The sequence below is a fragment of the Lissotriton vulgaris genome, chromosome 12 (assembly GCF_964263255.1).
Source record: "Lissotriton vulgaris chromosome 12, aLisVul1.2, whole genome shotgun sequence".
Classification (NCBI taxonomy): Eukaryota; Metazoa; Chordata; class Amphibia; order Caudata; family Salamandridae; genus Lissotriton; species Lissotriton vulgaris.
Window position 1 is genome coordinate 574,609,326 of NC_141700.1, and position 21,258 is coordinate 574,630,583.

General features: G+C 41.2%; 1 protein-coding gene across 2 annotated transcripts in view; it reads right to left on the reverse strand.

The window, feature by feature from the left end:
- LOC147677777 (fatty acyl-CoA hydrolase precursor, medium chain-like) overlaps positions 1–21,258 on the reverse strand; it is a 239,784-nt gene that overhangs the window by 72,223 nt on the left and 146,303 nt on the right. For both annotated transcript variants that reach the window (XM_086945434.1, XM_086945435.1), the window contains exons 9-10: positions 15,332–15,472; positions 6,258–6,347 (exon numbers count right to left, since the gene is read on the reverse strand). In XM_086945434.1, the coding sequence (XP_086801560.1) occupies positions 6,258–6,347; positions 15,332–15,472 (231 nt within the window). The remainder of the gene's footprint in view (positions 1–6,257; positions 6,348–15,331; positions 15,473–21,258) is intronic.

Consider the following 21,258-nt stretch of genomic DNA (forward strand, 5'->3'; position numbering starts at 1 on the left):
GAAAGGATAAGGGACCAGTTCGTATTAAAATGTGCTCATGACAACATTCGGAAAGAACTATGGCTAAAGGATGAACCACCTTTAGAAGAAGTTTTGGTAATAGCAAAGCAGGTTGAGCACATGACAAAGTGTGTGGATGAACTAAAAGGAGAAAAAGAAAAGATAGTGGAATCTGAGAAGAAAACGGAATCCAAAGTCGAAGAAGTTGTTTGTCAAGTGAAAAAGGAAGAAAAAGTCGACAGTGTGAAAAGTGACAATGGGATGAATAGGTTCAATCCAGGTTTTAACATGTCTAACAGGTTTTCTTGTTTCAGGTGTGGTAATACAGGTCATCTAGCTAATTCACCAAACTGTCCTGCATTGAAATCTGTTTGTAATGAATGTGGAAGAAGGGGTCATTTTTCAAAATGTTGTAGGACAAAAGGTAACAAGAGGGATAATACCAGTAGGAGATGGTCCCAACCACAGGTCAAGACTGTGACTTTCCAGATCAGTAGTGGTCATCTAGAACATCCCACGCATTTAGTCAAAGTGGATGATGCCATGATTGAATTTAAATTTGATTCATGTTCTCAGATTACCATGATTGATGAAAATGTAATGCATAAGACTTTTGGAAAAAATGTAAAACTTTTTAAGAGTGATATTTTACCCCTAGGCTATGGCAGCAAACCAATTAAGATTTTAGGATATTTCATGGCCACAATGGAATTGGGCTGCCGAATCATTCCAGGAAAGATTTATGTAACAAATTTTGGTGATGCATTAATTAGCTGGAGAGATCAACGTGATCTGGGTGTCACTCTTGATCCGAATGCCTCACCTCAGGTAAAAATATTAGAAATAGAAAACTTGTCTGAAATGTTTGCAGAAAAATTTCCAGCTGTATTTAAAGATAATCTAGGATGTTTAAAAGGATACAAACATTGTATAAAGCTTAAGAAAAATGCTATCCCTGTTATAGCAAAGGTAAGAAGGATTCCACTTGCAGAACAGGTAAAAGTTCAGGTGGAGATTGAAAAACTGGTTGCAAATGGCATAATTGAACCAGTAGAAGCTACAGAATGGTTGGCTCCAATTGTGGTAGCGAAGAAACCCACTGGGGAGATTCGTTTGTGTATTGACTTAAGAGCGTTGAATAAGGAGGTGGTAGTAGACAGATTTCCCTTACCTAATATAGATGAGATCGTTGGTACATTAGAGGGTGCCAAATACTTTACCACCCTGGATTTGGCATCAGCCTACCACCAGGTTGAATTGGATATCTCTTGTCAAGACTTAACCGCTTTTATAACACCCATGGGTACCTTTAAATTTAAAAGGATGCCTTTTGGATTAATTTCAGCGGCCTCTGTATTTCAGAGAATCATGACACATATACTTAAAGGGTTGAAAGGAGTAAAATGCTACCAGGATGATCTTTTGATATATGGGTCTAACATGCAAGAACACAATGAACGTGTGTGTGATGTGCTGAAAAGGTTGTCTGACTCTGGTTTATCACTCAAGAAGGAAAAATGCAAATTTGGATTGGAGGAAGTGAATTATCTTTGGCCACTGCATTAGGAGTGAAGGTGTTTTTCCTAAGTCAGACTTAGTTGTTTCTATTGATAACATGGCTGAACCAGTCAATAGAGATGAATTGTTATCCTTCCTCGGGATGGTAGAATTTTATGGGAAATTTATTGTACATTTTGCTGACAAAACAAAGAGTATGAGGAGACTCACTGGGAAAAGTGTCACATTTGTTTGGTCAGATGAGTGTAAAAAAGAATTTGATGGTATAAAGGAGGAATTAAAGAAAGCTCCTTGCCTACAGGCGTTTGTTCCTGGTTTACCCACGTATATATTCACAGATGCTAGTGATAAGGGATTAGGAGCGGTTTTGGTGCAGAATAAAAATGGCCATGATTCACTAATTGCCTGCGCATCCAGGTGTCTCCGTGGTCCGGAACTAAATTATTCCGTTATTGAAAAGGAATCTTTGGCCATATTTTGGGCACTTAAGAAATTTAAAAATTTGGTGTGGGGGACTAGATTCATTGTCAAATCTGATCACAAACCATTAAAAGAAGTTTTCTATAAAAAGGGTTTAGATTCTATCTCTTCAAGGATTAGAAGGTGGATAATATCCTTGCAGGAATTTGACTTTGAGGTACAATATTTACCTGGTGTGTCTAACAAAGCTGCTGATTGTTTTTCTAGATTAGTGAGAGGTGATAATTTATGTTGTGAAGAAGACTACATTGATGAAGATGACTTTCTCAATGTTTGTGAGGTTACAGAAGGGGTAGTAGGAAAAGATGAGTGGAAAGAGGAATTATCGAAAGATGAAGAGTTGGTTAGAGTAATGTCATTATTGAAAGACAATAAACGTCTAGACAAACCTTGGTCGTTAGTCTCTCAGGAGTTATCCATTTCTGATGACATGTTAACTCGTGGATTAAGACTTATTCCTCCCTCTTCCTTAAGGAAAAGGTTGTTGTTACATGCACACTCCGGTCATTTAGGCATTGTGAAAACCAAGGAGATGATACGTACTCAATTCTGGTGGCCTGGGATGGATTTAGAGATAGAGCGGATGGTTAGAGACTGTGTAGAATGCTGTGCAAGTGACAAGATTCTAAAAGTCAGACAAATGCCTATGGTATGTAGGGATTTGCCCAATCATCCTTGGGATGAATTAGCCATTGACATTTTGGGTCCCCTCACAGGTGTGTCTGATACACCTTTCTTGATTGTCTTGATTGATTTATATTCACGTTGGATAGAGGTAACTGCAGTAAGTGACATTACTTCCTGTTCTATTATTAAATTTTTATCTGACATATTTATGAGAGAAAGTTTTCCAAATAGCATCTTATCAGATAATGGTCCGCAATTTTGCTCTACTATGTTTGAGGATTATCTTAACAAATGTGGAATAGTACATAAACGTTCATCTTTATATCATCCTGAGACAAATGGTGCCGTTGAGAGGGTCAACCGTACCTTAAAGGAGTGTATTCAGCTTGCTAGAGCTAGTGGCTTGAATTGGAAGGAGGCACTGAGAGAAAGAATCGATGCATATCGTTGCTCCCCTCATTCAACCACTGGAAAATATCCTTTTGAACTGTTCAGGGGTAGAGTTCCGAACACTATGTGGTGCCCAGGTTGGATGAATCTGAAGAAGGGATTTGTTGATAATCGTGTTGGGGCTTGGAGAGAGAGAGAAATTGAGAAGAAAACTTGCAGGAAAACATATTTTGACAAAATTAAATGTGTAAAATTCCATGAGGTAAAGGTAGGTGATCTTGTGAAGATAAAGGCACCCGTAGGGAGAAGGTCTTGGTCAAAGTACACCAATGTTAGACCTGTCATTAAAGTTTTTGGCAATGCAATTAAAACACAGGATGGGAGGATTTGGAACAAAAGTCGAGTTGTTGTGGTTAAGTCTGAGAACACCGCTCGTGCTAATGATGATTCTGAATCTAACTTTTGTGGTACTATTGATCCTTCTCCATCCTGTTCAAATTTGTCATCTGATAATCGTGGGAGGAGTCAGAGATTACGCAGTGCTCCCATGTATATGAAAGATTATGTGTAATCAAGATAGATCTCACTTTTATTGTTTGTTCTTTTTATGCTTATCTTTTCTTCTTTTTCTGTTTTGCTAAGCTGTTGTAAAGAAGGGAGATGTGTGATGTTGTAACTCGTATGTATTCACCCTGTCTCTTTAGGAATGCTTTCCTTCTCCTGGTTTCCATTCTTAGAATAGGAATGTTTTGATAACTCTTAGAATAGGAATGTTAGTGATATTGGTGTCAGTTACTTCCAGAAGCTGTTGATGGATGAGGCGAATAAACTATGCTCTTGAACCACCTTTAATCTTCTGTCATCTTGTTCAAGAACACCACAGAGGTCACTGGATAAATATATGAATCTGTATTCTCAAGGATTGATAGGCCAATATCCTTTTGTCTCTACTTCATCATTTATTTTCCTCACTGCTGCAGGGGTCTCCCTCTAGCTATCTATCTATTCACGTATTTCTTTATCTTTCTCATTCTCTTTCTCTTCCTTTCTTTCCTTGTTCCTTCTTATTTCTTTTTCTTTCTATTCTTTCCATTCCTCTTTTTCCTTTTATTCTGATATTTTTTTGGTTTCTGTGCAATACATCTAATTTTTTATTATCAATCTAGTATGAGATACTCCTTGGATATTATATATTGACTCTGTACTTTTTGAGATCTCATTATTTTTCTGACATAATTCTATTGTGGTGTCTGTATTTTCTTAAATGTTTTACTTGTCTATTGACCATTCTACTCTATTGTATTGCACATTAGTATAACTGTATGAATTCTTACTTTTTAAAATAATAAAGATATTGAAAAAAAAGACCAAAAAATGCAACTATAGAACAAGTTTGTATTTGTCAGGATAGACCAAACATCAGGCAAAATATAGAACAGGGTGCAAATGAGAACATCAACAGATGTGCCATTTCAGGATTAGCAAGATGCATTTGGACACACATCATATAGGCTGGCTTCGCTGCTGTAACAATGTGCACCATGGTTCACTCGATTTTTATAATCAGCTATTTCCGCCTGGTATAAATGTCCTGAATAGGTGATGATTGCACCACCTTTTTGGCACAACAGTGGATGCTACCACACAAGTTTTTTGTCTACATTTTCCCAGACCATTCAAGTTTAAATATGGTACTTTTTCAAGCAAAGTTCGGTTTACACCTTGTATCTAAATTTACATTGAAGGTTTATCGACTTTGATGAAGCAAATGTGTAATCAAAGCCATCAGACAAGGAGTTGGCCTGACGGCTAGGGCAGTCAATCTCAAATCTGGCGAACCGGGTTTGAGTCTTAGCAAGGACGTGCGACATCCTGTGATTCTGGACAAATCACTTAATTTCGCCTTCCCTAACAAAAATGAATGTCCCCTCATGTAGCTCAACTAGTGCTTGTTTAAAGCGATCCAATACCCGATAACTTTGGGTCAAGCTATATAAAACTCTGTAAAAAAAGTAATGTTTAGATTATTTCTCGGCTTCTTGGGCAGTACACTAAAAACACAATAGAAAACACCATAATATGAATTTGCAATTTCTTTTAAAAAGTTAGCCTCAGATTCTATTAACTCATTTATACTCACTGAGGTTAATCTAAATCCCAGACTTACATTTTACAATGTTCTATGTGTATCTGGGTGAGCCACAGTCTACTTTACCTTTCCAAATTGTACAGTTTTCTTAATTTGCTGAACTCAAGCCAAGAGTACCTTTAGTGCTAGTCATCATAAGGTACTGGTGTGTACAACTCTCACCAGTACACAGTGTTGCTATGGTGCCCCGAAAACACGCATAATTACTATTGGCTGCTGAAATTTTAATTTACCATGAAAAAGACCCTGTGTGTCATAAACATATTTACACAAGTCAGGTTCATACTCATGAGTTCGGTCATATTATAAGGAGGCAGGTTTCATATTTCTTCCGTTTTGTAAACAGCCCTTTATTTAAAGAGTGTAAAAAGGAAGCGAGAGCGCAAATACGGACACGCAATAAAAGTACAAAAGAGAGGAAAAAATGAGGAGGGGATGTCAAAAAGGAAGGTGTAGTCGGAATGAGGCTTATGGAACGCCAATTTATATTTTCAATGAATGCATACAGTAGAAAGTAAACAGTCTTATTATTTTGCAACTCGTTACTGTCTTCATGATTTCTAACTATTTGTTCTACCTCACAATTAGAGTATATTATTTACCTTATTTCTTTAGCTAGCCAATCCATCTAAAGTATTCTGCATAAGACATCTATGTTTCACCTAACTGGAAAGATGAGGCTGTGAGAAGAAAGTGTCCAGTTCATAAAAGCATTTATGAATAGAGGACGTAGAGTTACAGGAGTACTCTTTCAAGTACTCTTACACATCTTTGTGAATCGCCCTGAAACTTCAAACTCCACATTAGTAAAAGTGCAAGAGGCCATAGTCCCTTATATTTGTACTAATGAATATGAATATAACATTACCTAATAATACAATTCTATGCCCATTTTACACATTTTCCAGCACGTTCACAAATGCATGTTAAGGGTACATAAAAGAGTATTACAGGGGTACAGCTGTACTATAAAATACATTAGTGTATATTAGCCAATATGTTTAACCTTGTTCAAAAACTGTATGACCTCACACCAAGACACAGATTCCATGTGAAATTGGTTGTGGCATATATTAAATAGTGAGGCTCTTACCACTATATTTGCAGATGACATCTGTATTAAAATGTTCACTGTTTCTCTGTCAAATCCTTCTTTTATTGAAGATTCCGGTATACCCATTGTCTGCATAAAACAAAAACAAAAATCATGATGGTGATGATTAACATTATTATCATTATTATTGATGCTCACCTAGCCAAGTTTCTGCTATTTACATAACACTTTCGCAAAAGCACTTTATTAAAGCATTTTAATATAACATTTTACTACCCACTCAAAGTGGGTACTCGCTTCAGCAATCTCTGTGCGGTCAGGATTGTAGCACGTGACCTGCAAATGTATTTCACCCAATAAAGGTGATCAGAGTTGTTAGAAATTGGGGTCTCTAGTTGGCAGGGGTAGGCACCTTTGTCAAAATAGGGACCCTTGCTTCTAGTCAGGCTAAGGGGGATACACACTTTAGATAACCCCTGCTCACCCCCTCGGTAGTTTGGCACAAGAACGCAGGCTTATCCCAAAGGCAATGTGTTAAGTATTTGTACCAACACTCACAGAAACACAGTGATAACACCACAAATGCACACTACAACGTTTTAGAAAAATCCAGCATACAAGTATTAGGAAAAATGACTTTCAAAAGGTTTTACCAACTGAATCCATAGAAAACTATGGATGCTTGATTTTTTGCAAAGTACCTGTTGTTGAGACAAAAATCACCTAGCTAAACAGCTGCAGCGATGGGAAGCATAGAAAAACAAAGAGATGCGTTGTTGCTGAGACCTTCGTGAATGCGAAGCTGTATACAGGGGAGCGATCCGTCGGATCTGGTCTGTAGGGGAAAGCGATGCGTCGATTCTGAGATGACTCCAATCTGCGGGTGATGTGTCTGGGAAAACTTGCCGCATAGGGACGATGCGTGGAAATCAGGGATGGGTCGGAGAACGATGTCGCGGCAGTGAGCGGCGCTGCATCATACTTTTCAGCTGCGATCCCTCGATGCGTCAATTCTTTCCGCAGCAACAAGCGCTGTGTTGGTTTCGGTAGTGGCACAGCGATGTGTGGAGATTCTTCACGCACCACGGCATTGCGTTGGAAAAACTGTCACAAGAAGAGCCTTGTTGTTTCATTCTTTATTCAGCTCCCAACAGCAGAATCAACCTCCAGAGGCCCAAGACAGTCACAGGCACCTCTTGGTAGGTCAGAACACCCATCAAGGAAGTTCAGGGGAGCTGGGGTTGAAGTCTTCGTGTTCCTGAGACTTCAAAACAGGAGGCAAGCTTTACTAAGCCCTTAAAGACTTTCCTCAAGCAGGGGGCTAAGATAACTGTTGAGTGATTTGCCATTTAAAACTGCGTATGTGCTATAAAACAATGATATACATTTAATGGACAATACACGAAGACTTAAAGCTTTTAGTGGTAAATTATCACATATCAAATTTCCGGATCTTTTAATACAGTAGGAGAACACATGGGTCACGCATGATAAATATGTTCTTACGTTAGCCTACACAATGGTAGAGCTTAATGAGACCAATGACATTCTCTTCTCTTTACTTTTTTGACTAAATGTTGATGCTGACAATTTTATGGTAAATTCTGTTCCTTTATACCATAATAAAGCCAAGTAGATGAGCTCCCCTCCTTTCTTTGCTTCCTAACTGAATGAAATGAATACTATGTAATATTTGCTGACTTCCTGGCATATTAACTGTTGCATTCAAATATTAAGATGTTGTATATTTTGATATTCAGGGACAGACAGAATACTGTTCAATTACAAGTGATTTGCTAATCATATACTTTGTAATTTTCTAAGAAAGTTTTTTTAATGTGTACATATTGTAAATAGTATTTTTTTGTAATTGCTTTTAGCCCTGAAGAAGTCCCATGAGGGATGAAATGCGTTGGCGGCAAAGCAATTGCGTAATGGTTTTAGAAGAATAAGTATAAAAGAGGACAACTGCATATCAATAAAGATTTTAAATTGACTACAATCAAGACATCTGGCTGATTAATAGTTATGCTTGGGAAGTCTTTCTGTTTTACATTTGTCCTTATTGCTAAACATTACTTGCACAACATTAGCTATTTATACAAAATATGCGATGTTCTCGGGTGCGGGGTCATTTTGGAATTTGGGCACAGCAAAGTCCTTCTCCTTTCCTTGGCAGAAAAAGCAACTGCAGGCCAACCCCAAACATACAGCAAGGGCAATACTTCTCCTCAGTTTCTCCAGCTCTTCTCAGTGGCAAATGTTCCTCTTGATTCCAGAAGTAGTCTAAAGTTCAGGTGTTTTATGTCTAATACTTATACCCCAAAATGTATTTTTCCTTTTTCTGCAAGGGTCTCGGAGCCCAGTCCAAACCAGTTCTGTCCTCTCTGGTGCATCATCCCGACAGGAGGTGGACACAGCCTTGTATAAGGCAGACAGGCCCTATTCAGGTGCAAGGGAAATCTCCTATCACCACTCTAAATGCAGCCCGGGTCTATTCAGGTGCTAGTGACAACTCCTCCCCCTACTCTGATGCAGTCCAGGTCTAATCAGCCCAGCCCTGACTCATTCAGAAAAGGAGGACACACATCAACCCCCCCCCCCCAGTGGCTGTTTGAGAGAATGTACCTCCCCAGCCCCTGTCACTGCAAAACCAGACAGTCAATACACAAACAGGCAGAGGCCCGAAAATGCCTACGCTCTAAAAGGTGCATTTGCAAACACACAATTTAAAAACCATCTTTAGTAAAAGATATGTTATTAAATTCTGAGTTCTGAGAGCCTAAGCTTTATTTTTCTATCTTATCCCTATGGGAAGATATTCTTGTAAAATGTTACACAGCATTCCCTATTCTGTACTATAGGGCAAAATAGCTTTCAAAAGTGAAAAACGAAATTGGCAGTAATTCACTATCAGAACATGTTACACACATCAGTACATGTCCTACCTTTCACATACACTGCACCCTGCACAGGGGTGTACCTTTGGTCTACCATAGGGGTGTCCTATATGTAAGAAAAGGGAAGGTTAGGGCCTGGCAAGTGGATGTAACTAATAACAATGGGGGGGTTATGCACTCCTAATCATTTGTGGCATTGTTCAATTGTTCACATTTATGAGAATACCAAGGGCCATATGTAGGTGGGGCAATACCGGTCGGTAACGGTGAAAATCAGTAAATTTCACCGTTACCGACCGATATTTAGGGATTTGAGATGTAGGAGGCAGGTTTCAAGGATTCGGTAACTTACTGATTCCTTACTGTAAGGAATCTGTAATTACCGAATCCTGAAAAGCTTTGTAGGAGGCACTCGAGTGCATTTTTGCATTCAGGATTCGTTATTTACCACCAACTATAAGTTGGTGGTAAATACCGAATACCTTTGAAAAAGCATGTTTTTGCTTTTTTCTCAGTGCAATGCGGCAGACATACATGCCCTTAGGACATGCATGTGTGCCACATGTGCACACAAGCACGATTCAGGGGTGCAACAGGGTGTCAATGTGACACCCTGCCACGCTTGAATATGTTCCCCCTATAACCGATTCGGTTTTTACCGAATCGGTAATAGTGAATGGATTCCTATCCATTCCTATGGGCCTCCAGGCCCATAGGAATGAATGGGAATTACCGAATCGGTAAATACCGAATCGGTAATACCGAATATTACCGATTCGGTAAAATGTACCTAATTTTTACCTGCATACTATTTACCGATTCTTAAATACAGAATCGGTAAAATTTGGTATTTATGAATCGGTAAATAGAGATTACCTACATATGGCCCTAAGACTTTGGAATTTCTTCACTAACATTGTACCGGCTACAGAGACAGAAATTCAACCATTTAAACCAAAAAGCACATTCATGGCTCCAGTATCGCACAAAACTCTTGATAGTTTTGAAATCCTGGTGAAAAAGGACCTAGAGAAGTTAGTTTATGCAAAAGTCAAGAAGAAACATATTAATTTCAGCAGAGCAGAATATAGCACATTACATAATATATCACAGGATAAAGAAATCATGTTTCATAAAGCTGACAAAGGAGGAGGATTGGTCATGATGGATCGAGTCATGTACAAAAACAAGGTCAACGAACACGTGAACAACAGTGAGATATATAGCAGACTTGAGAATGAGCCTACACAGGAAATATCAAACCATTCGGAGAACATCTTACAAAAGGCATTGGAACTCAATTGGATAGACGAAACAACAAAAAAATACCTGACTACAGGGTTCCCTAGAAGACCAAAAATATACATGCTCCCTAAAATACACAAAAATGTATCTGACCCTCCCTGCAGGCCCATAGTATCTGGATGCGGATCACTATTTGAAACTCCTGGTTGGTACATAGATGCACATCTTCAACCAATCGTTAAAAATTGGGATTCTTACATAGAAGACACAACAGCAGATTGTTGTTTTGCCTCTGACGAAGGGACTGATGGTCATGGTCGCGCTAGATTGCTGAATAGATCCTTAACAGTGCATCTACCAGGGCTGGCCTTGACCCCTGCAACATCTCAATTCTGCTGAAGATACCTGAAATCTGCAGGTTGAGCTTGGAGACTTTCAGTGTGAGAATTGGTTGATGTCATTTAGCCTCAGGGTGAGAAAATATTTTCCCATTTTGAAAAATAATACTTAATATAGGTTTGGTTAGTTAGCATAACCAGGTCACAATACTAAAAATGCATGTTTGAATGTTGTGCATGAAAATTTCTAGTCTCTTACTTTTCCGAAAAGAAAACAATTCAACTTCAGTTGAAATCACAGACTTTCTCTTTAAGCTGAAATGTATGATTCGTCTAGCTTCTTAAGCCAAGGAGATGTATTTGAAGCAGTTTGGAGGTTAATATGCTAAATATTTGTTGCCATGGTCGATGCTGTGAATGTGCAGAACAGTCCACTGTATTAGGTTGCATTTCTCGTGCTTCTGTCCATTGAAAATCGTTTGCAAGTAGGAGTTTTGAAAATGTATAGTCTGATTAGTTGGCTGTGCATGTAAATTCTTTATTCCACCTCTCTACCAAATAACAAGCTATGAAACTGTGTGCTGTCATTGTCTAAAACATAAAAAAAATTGCTATTTGGGAAGGAGCTGGAATTTTGGTGTTGTAAAACAGAAGGCTAGAAAAGCATGATCCCCTTTGTATTTAGGGCTTAATATTATGATCTAACTCATGCTAAATCCCTTGATTGACTATTGACTATCTATTCTACTTTCTCTTTAGATATCATTGATTTTTCAATGACTCTGCAAAATTGGAAAACTTGAAATGCCTGGTTCTGCACATCTTTCTTTATGGGTCTTGGCAAAGTTATGAATTACAATTAGAGACACTTTTGGTGGGTTCTCTATTTAATGCGAATTGACCCTCCATAATTTTAATTGGATCGGAAGATAACATGAAGACCAATTTGGGCTTCTCGGAATCATAGCTCAACATCCGCCACACCGAAGGCTCAAGACTCAAGTAAAGCGATCATCCTCCTGGGCCTGACTACAGGAGCAAACACTCTAGGTATTGTTTTGGAGCAGCAAAGCTGATGTGGACATTCCCTTGTAACCTCAACTGCATGTTGAAGGGCTAGCAGCCAACAGAGGGTCTGTCAGACAGGACCTTTAGCTAACAGCATCACAGGCAGTGATGAGGTGGGGAGAAGCATGATTTCATGGCCCAAATGGAGCTCTTCCTTAGTCTAATGAGTATGTTTCAAACTGGCGTCATAGAGCTTACATTGCAGCTTACTGCCACTGAGAGTGTATTAAGTGCACCTGATCTAAAACTGTAATACGTAGCCACTCACATGCCGTGAGTGGCCTGATCGCTGAATGAGCTTAATCCTCTATAACGCTCTATCTGCAACATATGTTTAATCTCACTGGGTTCCTGGAAGAATTGTTTGCACCGCAGAAGAGAAATGATGACTTCCCTGCATTACTGACAATGGCTAGCTATTGTTGGTATAAGAATCTAACCTAAAAGGGCATTATGCACCGGACCTACTGGTATGATCTTTGTCTTCTTTCAAAATACCGTGCAAGTGAGCTGCAATTGATACTTGCCGATGAACTGAAACGCTTACATTAGAGGATGGTGACAAACTACATATTTTGGTGTTTTCAACAAGCACTTCAAAGTCCCTACAGGACAATTTCTGATGGTTTACACATTCATACATACATTTATTAAGTGCACCTGATCTAAAACCATAATACGTAGCCACTCATATGCCGTGAGTGGCGTGATCGCTGAATGAGCTTAATCCTCCATAATGCTCTATCTGCAACATATGTTTAATCCCACTGGGTTCCTGGAAGAATTGTTCGCACCCCAGAAGAGAAATGATGACTTCCCTGCATTACTGACAATGGCTAGCTATTGTTGGTATAAGAATCTAACCTAAAAGGGCATTATGCACCGGACCTACTGGTATGATCTGTGTCTTCTTTCAAAATACTGTGCAAGTGAGCTGTAATGGATACTTGGCCATGAACTGAAACGCTAACACTAGAGGATGGTGAAATACTACATGTTTTGGTGTTTTCAACAAGCACTTCAAAGTCCCTACAGGACAATTTCTGATGGTTTACACATTCATACATACAGTCCGAAAGGCTTGGGAAATTTCCCTTGACATGCTACAAACTTACACAATACTATCTATGATGCTGCTGATGCTGCGATATGGCCACACGGCCATGACATTGCTATAGTCAGCATTATTGTACATGACTAAGGTAGACCTGACTACATTGTAGGATAGGGGGACAGAGTATCTCGATGTAGGACAGAGATTGTCAATCTACATTGGGATGCCCTAAACTGGTCTTCTAAAATGCTAGGTTTAAATTGATACAACATACTGCACTGATCATATTTAACACACAGAATCCTATTAAAAAATCATTTCAGTGTCAGACGTACCCCTGAGATGTCACACTACTGACACCTATCTCATGAATTGTATTTTGGACCTGCTCTTAATTTCCTTATTAGAATAATGTACTTACCATTAAAGGTCGACTGATGAGCAATGTGGTTGTGTAGCCTCAAAAAGGTTTGTTGGGTTCAGTGGTGAGATATAGGCAGAACACAACAGCATGTAAGTTTGCCCACCATGCTTTGCTCCTTTACAAAAGACAGCTGGCTACGTCACTGAAAAGCAATGATGTGCTACAGGAAGCACAGTGAGAAGCTAAGGATATCATTTGCCGAGGCAACGGTATCAGGGTGATGGTCGGTTGCACATAGCAATGGATTATTTCCCACTGAAATTTCTTCAGACTCTCTTGTAATACCTAAGTGAAACAACCCCGGTATCAAGAACTTGTCCATTGATAGAGATAGACGGAACCCCACCCATCCAAAAACTTGTCTACCAGAGGTGCGATTGTCAACAAATACTCACTGTAACTAACAATGGTTTGGAAGCAACCACTCCTGTTCAGAATGCACACTGCTAGATGAAGTATTGAGGAATAATGAGACACCCGAGAATTATTTGTGTTGCGGATGCCATCTTTCCCGGTGAATTGCTGACTAAGACCAAAGGCAGCGCCAGTTCTCTTTCTTGTTTCCTATGGACATTTTGTATACAGCAAAAGCTAACGATGGGAGATCTGTGTAATCTATCATTTTATTACTTCTGCTTAAATTCTCATTCATACTTCTTGACTAAGAAAGTAATGTGAAAGGAGCTGAATAAATAAATCAAAAGAGGTGGAATGTTGTAATGAGGAGAGATGAGATAGGACTGCTAAGCCATGTGGAGTGGCATCATTTTGCCAGAAGGTTACAGGATCCAGTATCCTCAAAATCCGTGAAATTTAACAAAGCCTAACTTACCATGTACTTGCTTGGCCCGACCGTTTGAAAATAAATGAAAGAAGAAATGGTTGTGGACAATGAAGACTGTCCCCAGCTTGGCATACAGTAAGGTAAGGCCATGGCGAGTATAAGAGAACTCCAGTTTAGCAGAACAAAATGGCATGGTCATGGACATTGAAAAGGGAACTAGGAAAAACAATAGACAATGGCAAATGTTTATCTTAAAAAATGCTGATTATTCTGAAGGTTTTCTGAAGTATTTGAAAGCATTTCCTGCCAAAACCATGTCACAGCAACTTATTTGTGAAGCCTTGCAGAAATAGTAGAAAGGATGTTAGTTCTTAGAGAGATTTTCCCACTTCAACCATCAAGAACTGGGGAAAGAGCAGTGTGTCACTGGAGTCATAGTCCTGCTTTGACAATACAAACCCCTGACACTTGGTAATGCATACATCTCAAACGAGAAACTCCTGTGTTTTGGTGTTTTTCACACCCAACTTGACAATGTAATCCAGGCTTTGATGGCACTAAATTACGATGCAGATATTGGATAAGAAAAATATATTGGGGAGATTTGTCAATACCCATAAACTATTGAGTCTGATAATTATCCCCGTCTTCTCAGTGGCCACCCCACGTCCCTTCCCTGCTTCCAATTTGAGACTATTGAAAATTCCACTCACTTGCAGATTTTCTAATGCAGTATTGAATCTACTGGCAAAAGCATCAACAGATCTAGGTTTCGTGAATTTGAATTGCCATTTGCATCTGTTTTTATTTAAAAACATTTTTACAGAAGGCCTTTAAGAAATATTTACACAATGATTACTGTAGAAGTTCCTCGAAACTGTAGTCTACATAGAAAACATGAACACTTTGGTTACATCTATTGATTCCAAGTATCCACATAAGATCCCTTAATACTTTATTTCAATCCTGGTGCTCGGTGATAAAACCAAACATCTCCTCACTGAGCCCTGAGATTGTAATTCTTGGTACTGAATGTAAAATGTTTTCATTTAGACGCTATGTAAGATCACCACAGATTTTTGTTTCCACTCGTCCCAATGGAGCAGGGACCATTTGACCATATCCATATTCAGGTTAACTTTGGCAGACACATCCATATAACCTATAACTAGAATAGGCGTTCTAGATGAAACTGCAGGTTTGAATACAAAACCAAATTCAATGCTCGTGATTTCATAAACAATGATTTCTTTAGTAAATTTTGGATGATATGATGTAAATAATGAATAAGCACTCTTACAAGGGGCATGATCCATCCCATTTCATTGTTGTTGACTCCGATTAAATAGGGGACGGGGTTGGAACCCAGTTCAGCCAAAATCTCTTCGGGATCCTTTGTAAGAAACACACCATCTACCACCGCAGGGACAATCAGATACATCTACAGGAAGCACAAAAATCATATCATTAAAACATTCATTATTTTCAGGGAAAGTTCACATTTGCAACATCACAATAACACGCGTAGCCAAGGTATTATTAAAGAACATATGAATTAAATGTATCTCTCACCGCACATTAAGAAGTATTTCTCGGTTTTCTTACCCCACTAACAAATACAAAAACATCCATTACATATGCGTACATATGTATTTATAGAAAGAAAATTCATTCAGAGAGCGCTGAGAGTGACTTTGATTCCCATATCCAAAATAGTCCCTATATATTTGCATTTGATTTAGTAACTCATGCAAAAAAGGTAACATGAGTGTCTTCCCTAAATACTCTGAGATTCAATAGATTCCTTTAGAAGATCAGTGTTGGGAAGTGGTGTGGTGCAGTGGCAAGGGAGGCTGACTCCAGAACACGGGAGCTCACCGATTGATCCCTGGTGCCGGCGGCAGTTTAACCAAACATCTTGTGACACTGGACAATAGCAAGCTTAATCTTCCCGACGGCCCCCAGTCCCGGGACGACCATCCGGAGGTAGCAGTGCTCATGCAAATGCTGGTATTTCACTTCATTGAAGCGGCATATTCACACAAAATTTCACAGGGGATGCAATATGCTTTGGAAAGTATAGAAATGTATGCTGCTTCCCGGAGCTACAGAACCCATTAATATATTTTTCAAAACATTAACAGTAAAAAAATAGGAAAAAAGTATTTTATTTTCTGTATTTCATATATTAGGTGTAAATTGCTAAAATAAATTGCTTTGCTGTTGCAGTATAAATATTCATGTAAAAAAAACACTAACCACGGATACCTCTATTAAAACACTTTGAGTCCAGTGCAGAGAAACATGTTTTTCACCATTACAGAGCTCTGAAGCAAGAGTCAACAGCAAGAGAAAAAAAAAGCAAAGATAACAATGTAGCTTAAATACAATAAGATGCCATTGAAAAGGGAGCCCTGGAATCCCTATTTGAGTTAATTAAAGTACTTGCTTGGTGCTAGGTAGGAGCTACATCAGTGAATTTTAACTGAGAGCAGTGTTCTGATTTTCCTGGTGTACTGTCAAATTCAAAATAGCATACCACAACACCACGGATACATGAAACAGGTGTATGTTCAAAATCAAAGCGTGCCAACACATTAGATTCAAGCGGAGGACTAACGATTGTCTAGGCCAAAAATGATCATATTTTAGTTTTCTCCCAATAAAAACAGTCTCCAGTCCAAGCAAGTCCATGGAGAAAATACATTCCCAAAATGTATGTTCAAGATCTCCGTTATTCCTCTTTCCAAATGTTGGAATGTAGATAAAAGTATCTCATGCAATGTGTTTAATGCCGGGAGTGTAATGGTGTCAAGGCGGGAATATTTCAGAAAGCTTGTGAAATGGACTTAAAGGGATTTATTCTCTAATTATTGATTTGATAAAGGAAAGGAGCTGTGAGAAGTTGGCCTGATATGTAGTGTTTCCAATTCTGGAACCACTGGGTATCAGTCCAAACAAACCCCAAAGATGTCTAGTTGTAAGTCAACCTTGTTAGACAAGCTATCCTAGTGGTAGCATGGACTAAGCAGCCTTAAAGGCTTAACTTAAGAGGTCGTGTTAAGCGAGCTGTTTTACCACATACTATCCTGTAATCAAATGAAAGGACACCACACAAGTATATATTATAAAAATATATGTATTTATTTCTAAATTACTCCCCAGTACTCTTTATGAGGAAAGGGGCACAAGCGTTAAATCAAAAGCACAGTATAACATACAAAGTTGCACAATTTTGGATAAGGGCCGGTGGCCACTTAAACCATATACTAAAAAAGTGGTATAAGAGATACCAATCGAACAGTGGTTAGGCCTAGGGCCTAGAGATTCGCTGGGAGCAGTCAGGACTAGCAATGCTGAAGTCGGGAGTAGCCCACGGAACTCGGGTGCAGCACGGAAAGTGTGGCTTGCACCAATGCAATGTCAATGGTGCGTAAAAGTTGCACAAAGTGAATTAAAAGATACTTCCGCTGAACCTAGAGGAACCAAACTCAAGACACAGACCCTAGAGGTGTGTACCAGTGTGGGAACACCGGCGTTGCAATGTTACCTCACCCACAGGCCGTGGGTGCACAGGGTCGAAGTGGCGTCGGGTTTTGACACGCAGGCTCTTGGTGCTTGGAGCTGTTGAAGCTGCAGGCGCTGTGAAGCAGAAGTGTCCGGTGCGATCCAAGGGTGGATCGAAGCAGAAAAGAACCTGAAAGCAGAGGGGACAGAGTCTGGGTCACTCAGCAGTGACCAGGGTGGAACCAGGACGGAACCAGGCAATGTCGGGCGCAATCAGGTGGTTGCCGATAGGCTTCTCTCCGCTGTCACGTGGGCTCTGGGGCATCTGCGACGTCCAGGAGCAGGTCACGATCTGTCCCACGTAGGCTCTCGCCGTCAGCACCGTCGGCTTCAAGATTGCAGCAAACAGCACTTGGCAAAAGCAATCCACGCGGAACCGGGAGATTGCTTATCACTCGAACCAGGAAGGTCAGAGTGGGGGCTCCTTTTTACAAGAGCTGGTGCAGATCTGGAGCAACCAGAAAAGCAAGTCGTATTCAAGTTTTCGTCGGCACAGGGGCCACAAGCCAGCTGGCAAGTGACCGGGCCAACGTGTCGAGCCGCCACAAGCAGAAGGGCCCCACGCAGCACTCGTCGAGTGTGGAGGGGGTAGCTTTGGTGCAAGTGTAGCTGGGGATGGGGGCTTCTCAAACCCCGGTGCACAGCTTCGAGGATCACTCGTGGGCTGCACGGTCAGCGTCTCGTGGCCTTTTCAAGATGGCGTGCCCCACGCTTCCGGTCGCCTCCACTGGTCTCAGCTCTGCAGGGACTGTGGATCGGGCTGGGAGAAGGCAGGCAAGCTTGATCTCGTTGATCTCTGTCGCTCGAGTTCCGGCGGGAACTGCAACAAAGCAAGGGTCGAGGGCTGGATGGTGCCTGTTTGCACAGGGTGGTCACTCCTTGACCACAAGGGAGATTCTTCAGGCTTCTATGTTGAATAGAATGTCGAAGGGTCCAGAATTCGGTTCTTATGTTTCTTCAGGATGATCTGAGTTGCATTGGCACTGCTCCCACTCTTATTCGAATCTGGTGGGCTGGACATCCTGCTAGGTCCCCTCCTATGGGTGGGACCCAGGAAGGGGGTGGTTACACCCCTTTCCTTTGATCCAGGCCGCGCTAGGACTGGGGCTGGAAGGCCCCAGAACCGGTTTGGCCGGATTATGCAAGGGGCAGCCTTGTGCTCCCCAGGCCGTGTCTGGTTTCTTTGAAACCTCCCTGCTACAATCCACTATCTCCTGTCTGGGGTGGTTTAACACCGCCCTTCGACAGGAAACCCTTTGTCCAGGCCACCATTTGCTGAGTTTCGGTCAGCAGCAGGAGGCCAGACCCGTGTCTGTGGCAGAGGCATCCATTTTGTGGATCTGAGGCTCATTTTAAATCAACCGCGTTTCAGTAAAGTAACATGTCTCATCCCTCTAGAAGGGTGGAATGCTACCCCCGTCGCCAGAACTGGCGAGGGGGTAGTATTCCAATTCGTATGACACCTTACACGACATGTTTTGATAAAGCCAAACCAAAGTTGCTATATAACCGCGAGGATTATAAGGCGCTTAAGAGTATATGGTATGGCATTATCCCGGATCAGCTTAGGGAGTTGTTCCCGACAGCTGCAGACAGGCTCAGCTCATGCCAGAGCTCCATCTCACATAAAACCACGCACTCTGCCTCCAGGATTGATGAGGCCTTCCATAGGAGTGGCTTACAGGCTATATATGTGTCCAGATATAGGTTTAGATATAGGTATACTATATCTAAGCAAGGGGTGATTACACCCACTTGCCCCAGCTGAGTGATCAGCCAGTTGTGTCAATTTAAGAACCAGCCAGGGGTGGCAAAAGCTATGCTTCAGCCCCTGGCAGGCCTTGGTGGCACCTATGCCCTGAGCACCTATAGTGCATGGTACAGGGGCTGACAAGGAGTCCATTTCCAATTGTGGTATGTACCTATAGCACATGTATTATAAATTTAGAGAGAGAACAGCAGGCTGGGGGTCTGATTAGCAGGCCCACAGCCTCAGTAAGTCGAAAACCAGTGAAGCAAAAAGCAAAAATTGGGGTGACCATAGGATAGCAGACCCTACTCTCCTACACAACCCCCCCCCCCCAAACGCAGGGACATTAAACTTAACCTTGACCAGATAAGTCTTCATGTTCTAAGTGGAAGTACCTGGAGAGACCATCTGCATTACCATGGTCAGTCCCTGGGCGGTGCTCCACTGTAAAGTCCATCCCCTGTAGGGAAATGGACCACCTGAGCAGTTTGGGATTTTCACCCTTCATCTGATTTAGCCACAAGAGGGGCTTATGGTCTGTCTGAATTAGGAAGTGAGTACCAAACAAGTATGGCTTTAACTTCTTCAGGGCCCAAACCACAGCAAAGGCCTCCCTCTCAATAGCTGACCAACGTTTCTCCCTGGGGGTCAGCCTTCTGCTAATAAAAGCAATGGGCTGGTCTTGACCATCTTGATTAAGTTGTGAAAGCACAGCTCCCACCCCCAACTCAGAAGCATCTGTCTGTACAATGAACTGTTTGGAGTAGTCAGGACTCTTCAGGATAGGTGCAGAGCACATGGCCTTCTTCAGGTCATCAAATGCCTTTTGACAGCTAACTGTCCACTGAACCTTTTTGGGCATCTTCTTGGATGTCAAGTCATTCAATGGTGTCACAATGGACCCATAGTTCTTTACAAATTTTCTGTAATACCCAGTCAGGCCCAAGAAGGCTCTGACTTGTGTCTGGGTAGTTGGAGGAGCCCAGTCCTGTATGGCCTGGATCTTGCTCTCCAGAGGTTGAACTTGACCCCCACCTACTAGGTGGCCCAAGTACACAACCTTGCTCTGCCCTATCTGGCACTTAGTAGCCTTGATAGTCAGGCCTGCCTTTTGCAGGGCCTCCAGAACCTTCTTCAGGTGGATCAGGTGATCCTCCCAGGAGGAGCTAAAGACAGCAATATCATCTAGATATGCTGCACAAAAGTCATCCAACCCAGCAAGGACTTGATTCACCAACCTTTGGAAGGTGGCAGGTGCATTCTTCAAACCAAAGGGCATTACCACAAATTGATAATGCCCACTAGGGGTAGAGAATGCTGTTTTGGCTTTTGACTCTTCAGCTAGTCTGATTTGCCAGTAGCCAGCTGTCAAATCAAATGTGCTCAGAAACTTGGCAGAAGCCAATTTATCAATGAGCTCATCTGCTCTTGGAATGGGATGTGCATCTGTCCTAGTGACAGCATTGAGACCTCTGTAGTCCACACAAAACCTCATTTCTCTCTTCCCATCTTTGGTATGAGGTTTTGGCACAAGGACCACTGGGCTAGCCCATGGGCTCTCTGATGGCTCAATCACTCCAAGCTCCAACATCTTTTACACCTCAGCCTTTATACAATCCCTGACATGGTCAGGTTGCCTGTAGATCTTATTCTTCATAGGCAGACTGTCACCAGTGTCCACCTCATGGGTGCACCAATTAGTCTGGCTGGGTGTGAGTGAAAACATATGTCTGTGGGCCTGCAACACCTGTCTGCAGTCCACCTGTTGCTGCTCAGTGAGGCTACCTGCCAAGGCTACTCCATCAACTGAACCATCATCAGGGTTCTGGGAAAGCAGGTCTGGGAGAGGGTCACTCTCTTCCTCCTGTTCCCCATCTGTGGCCATGAGGAGACTCATGTCCTCCCTGTCA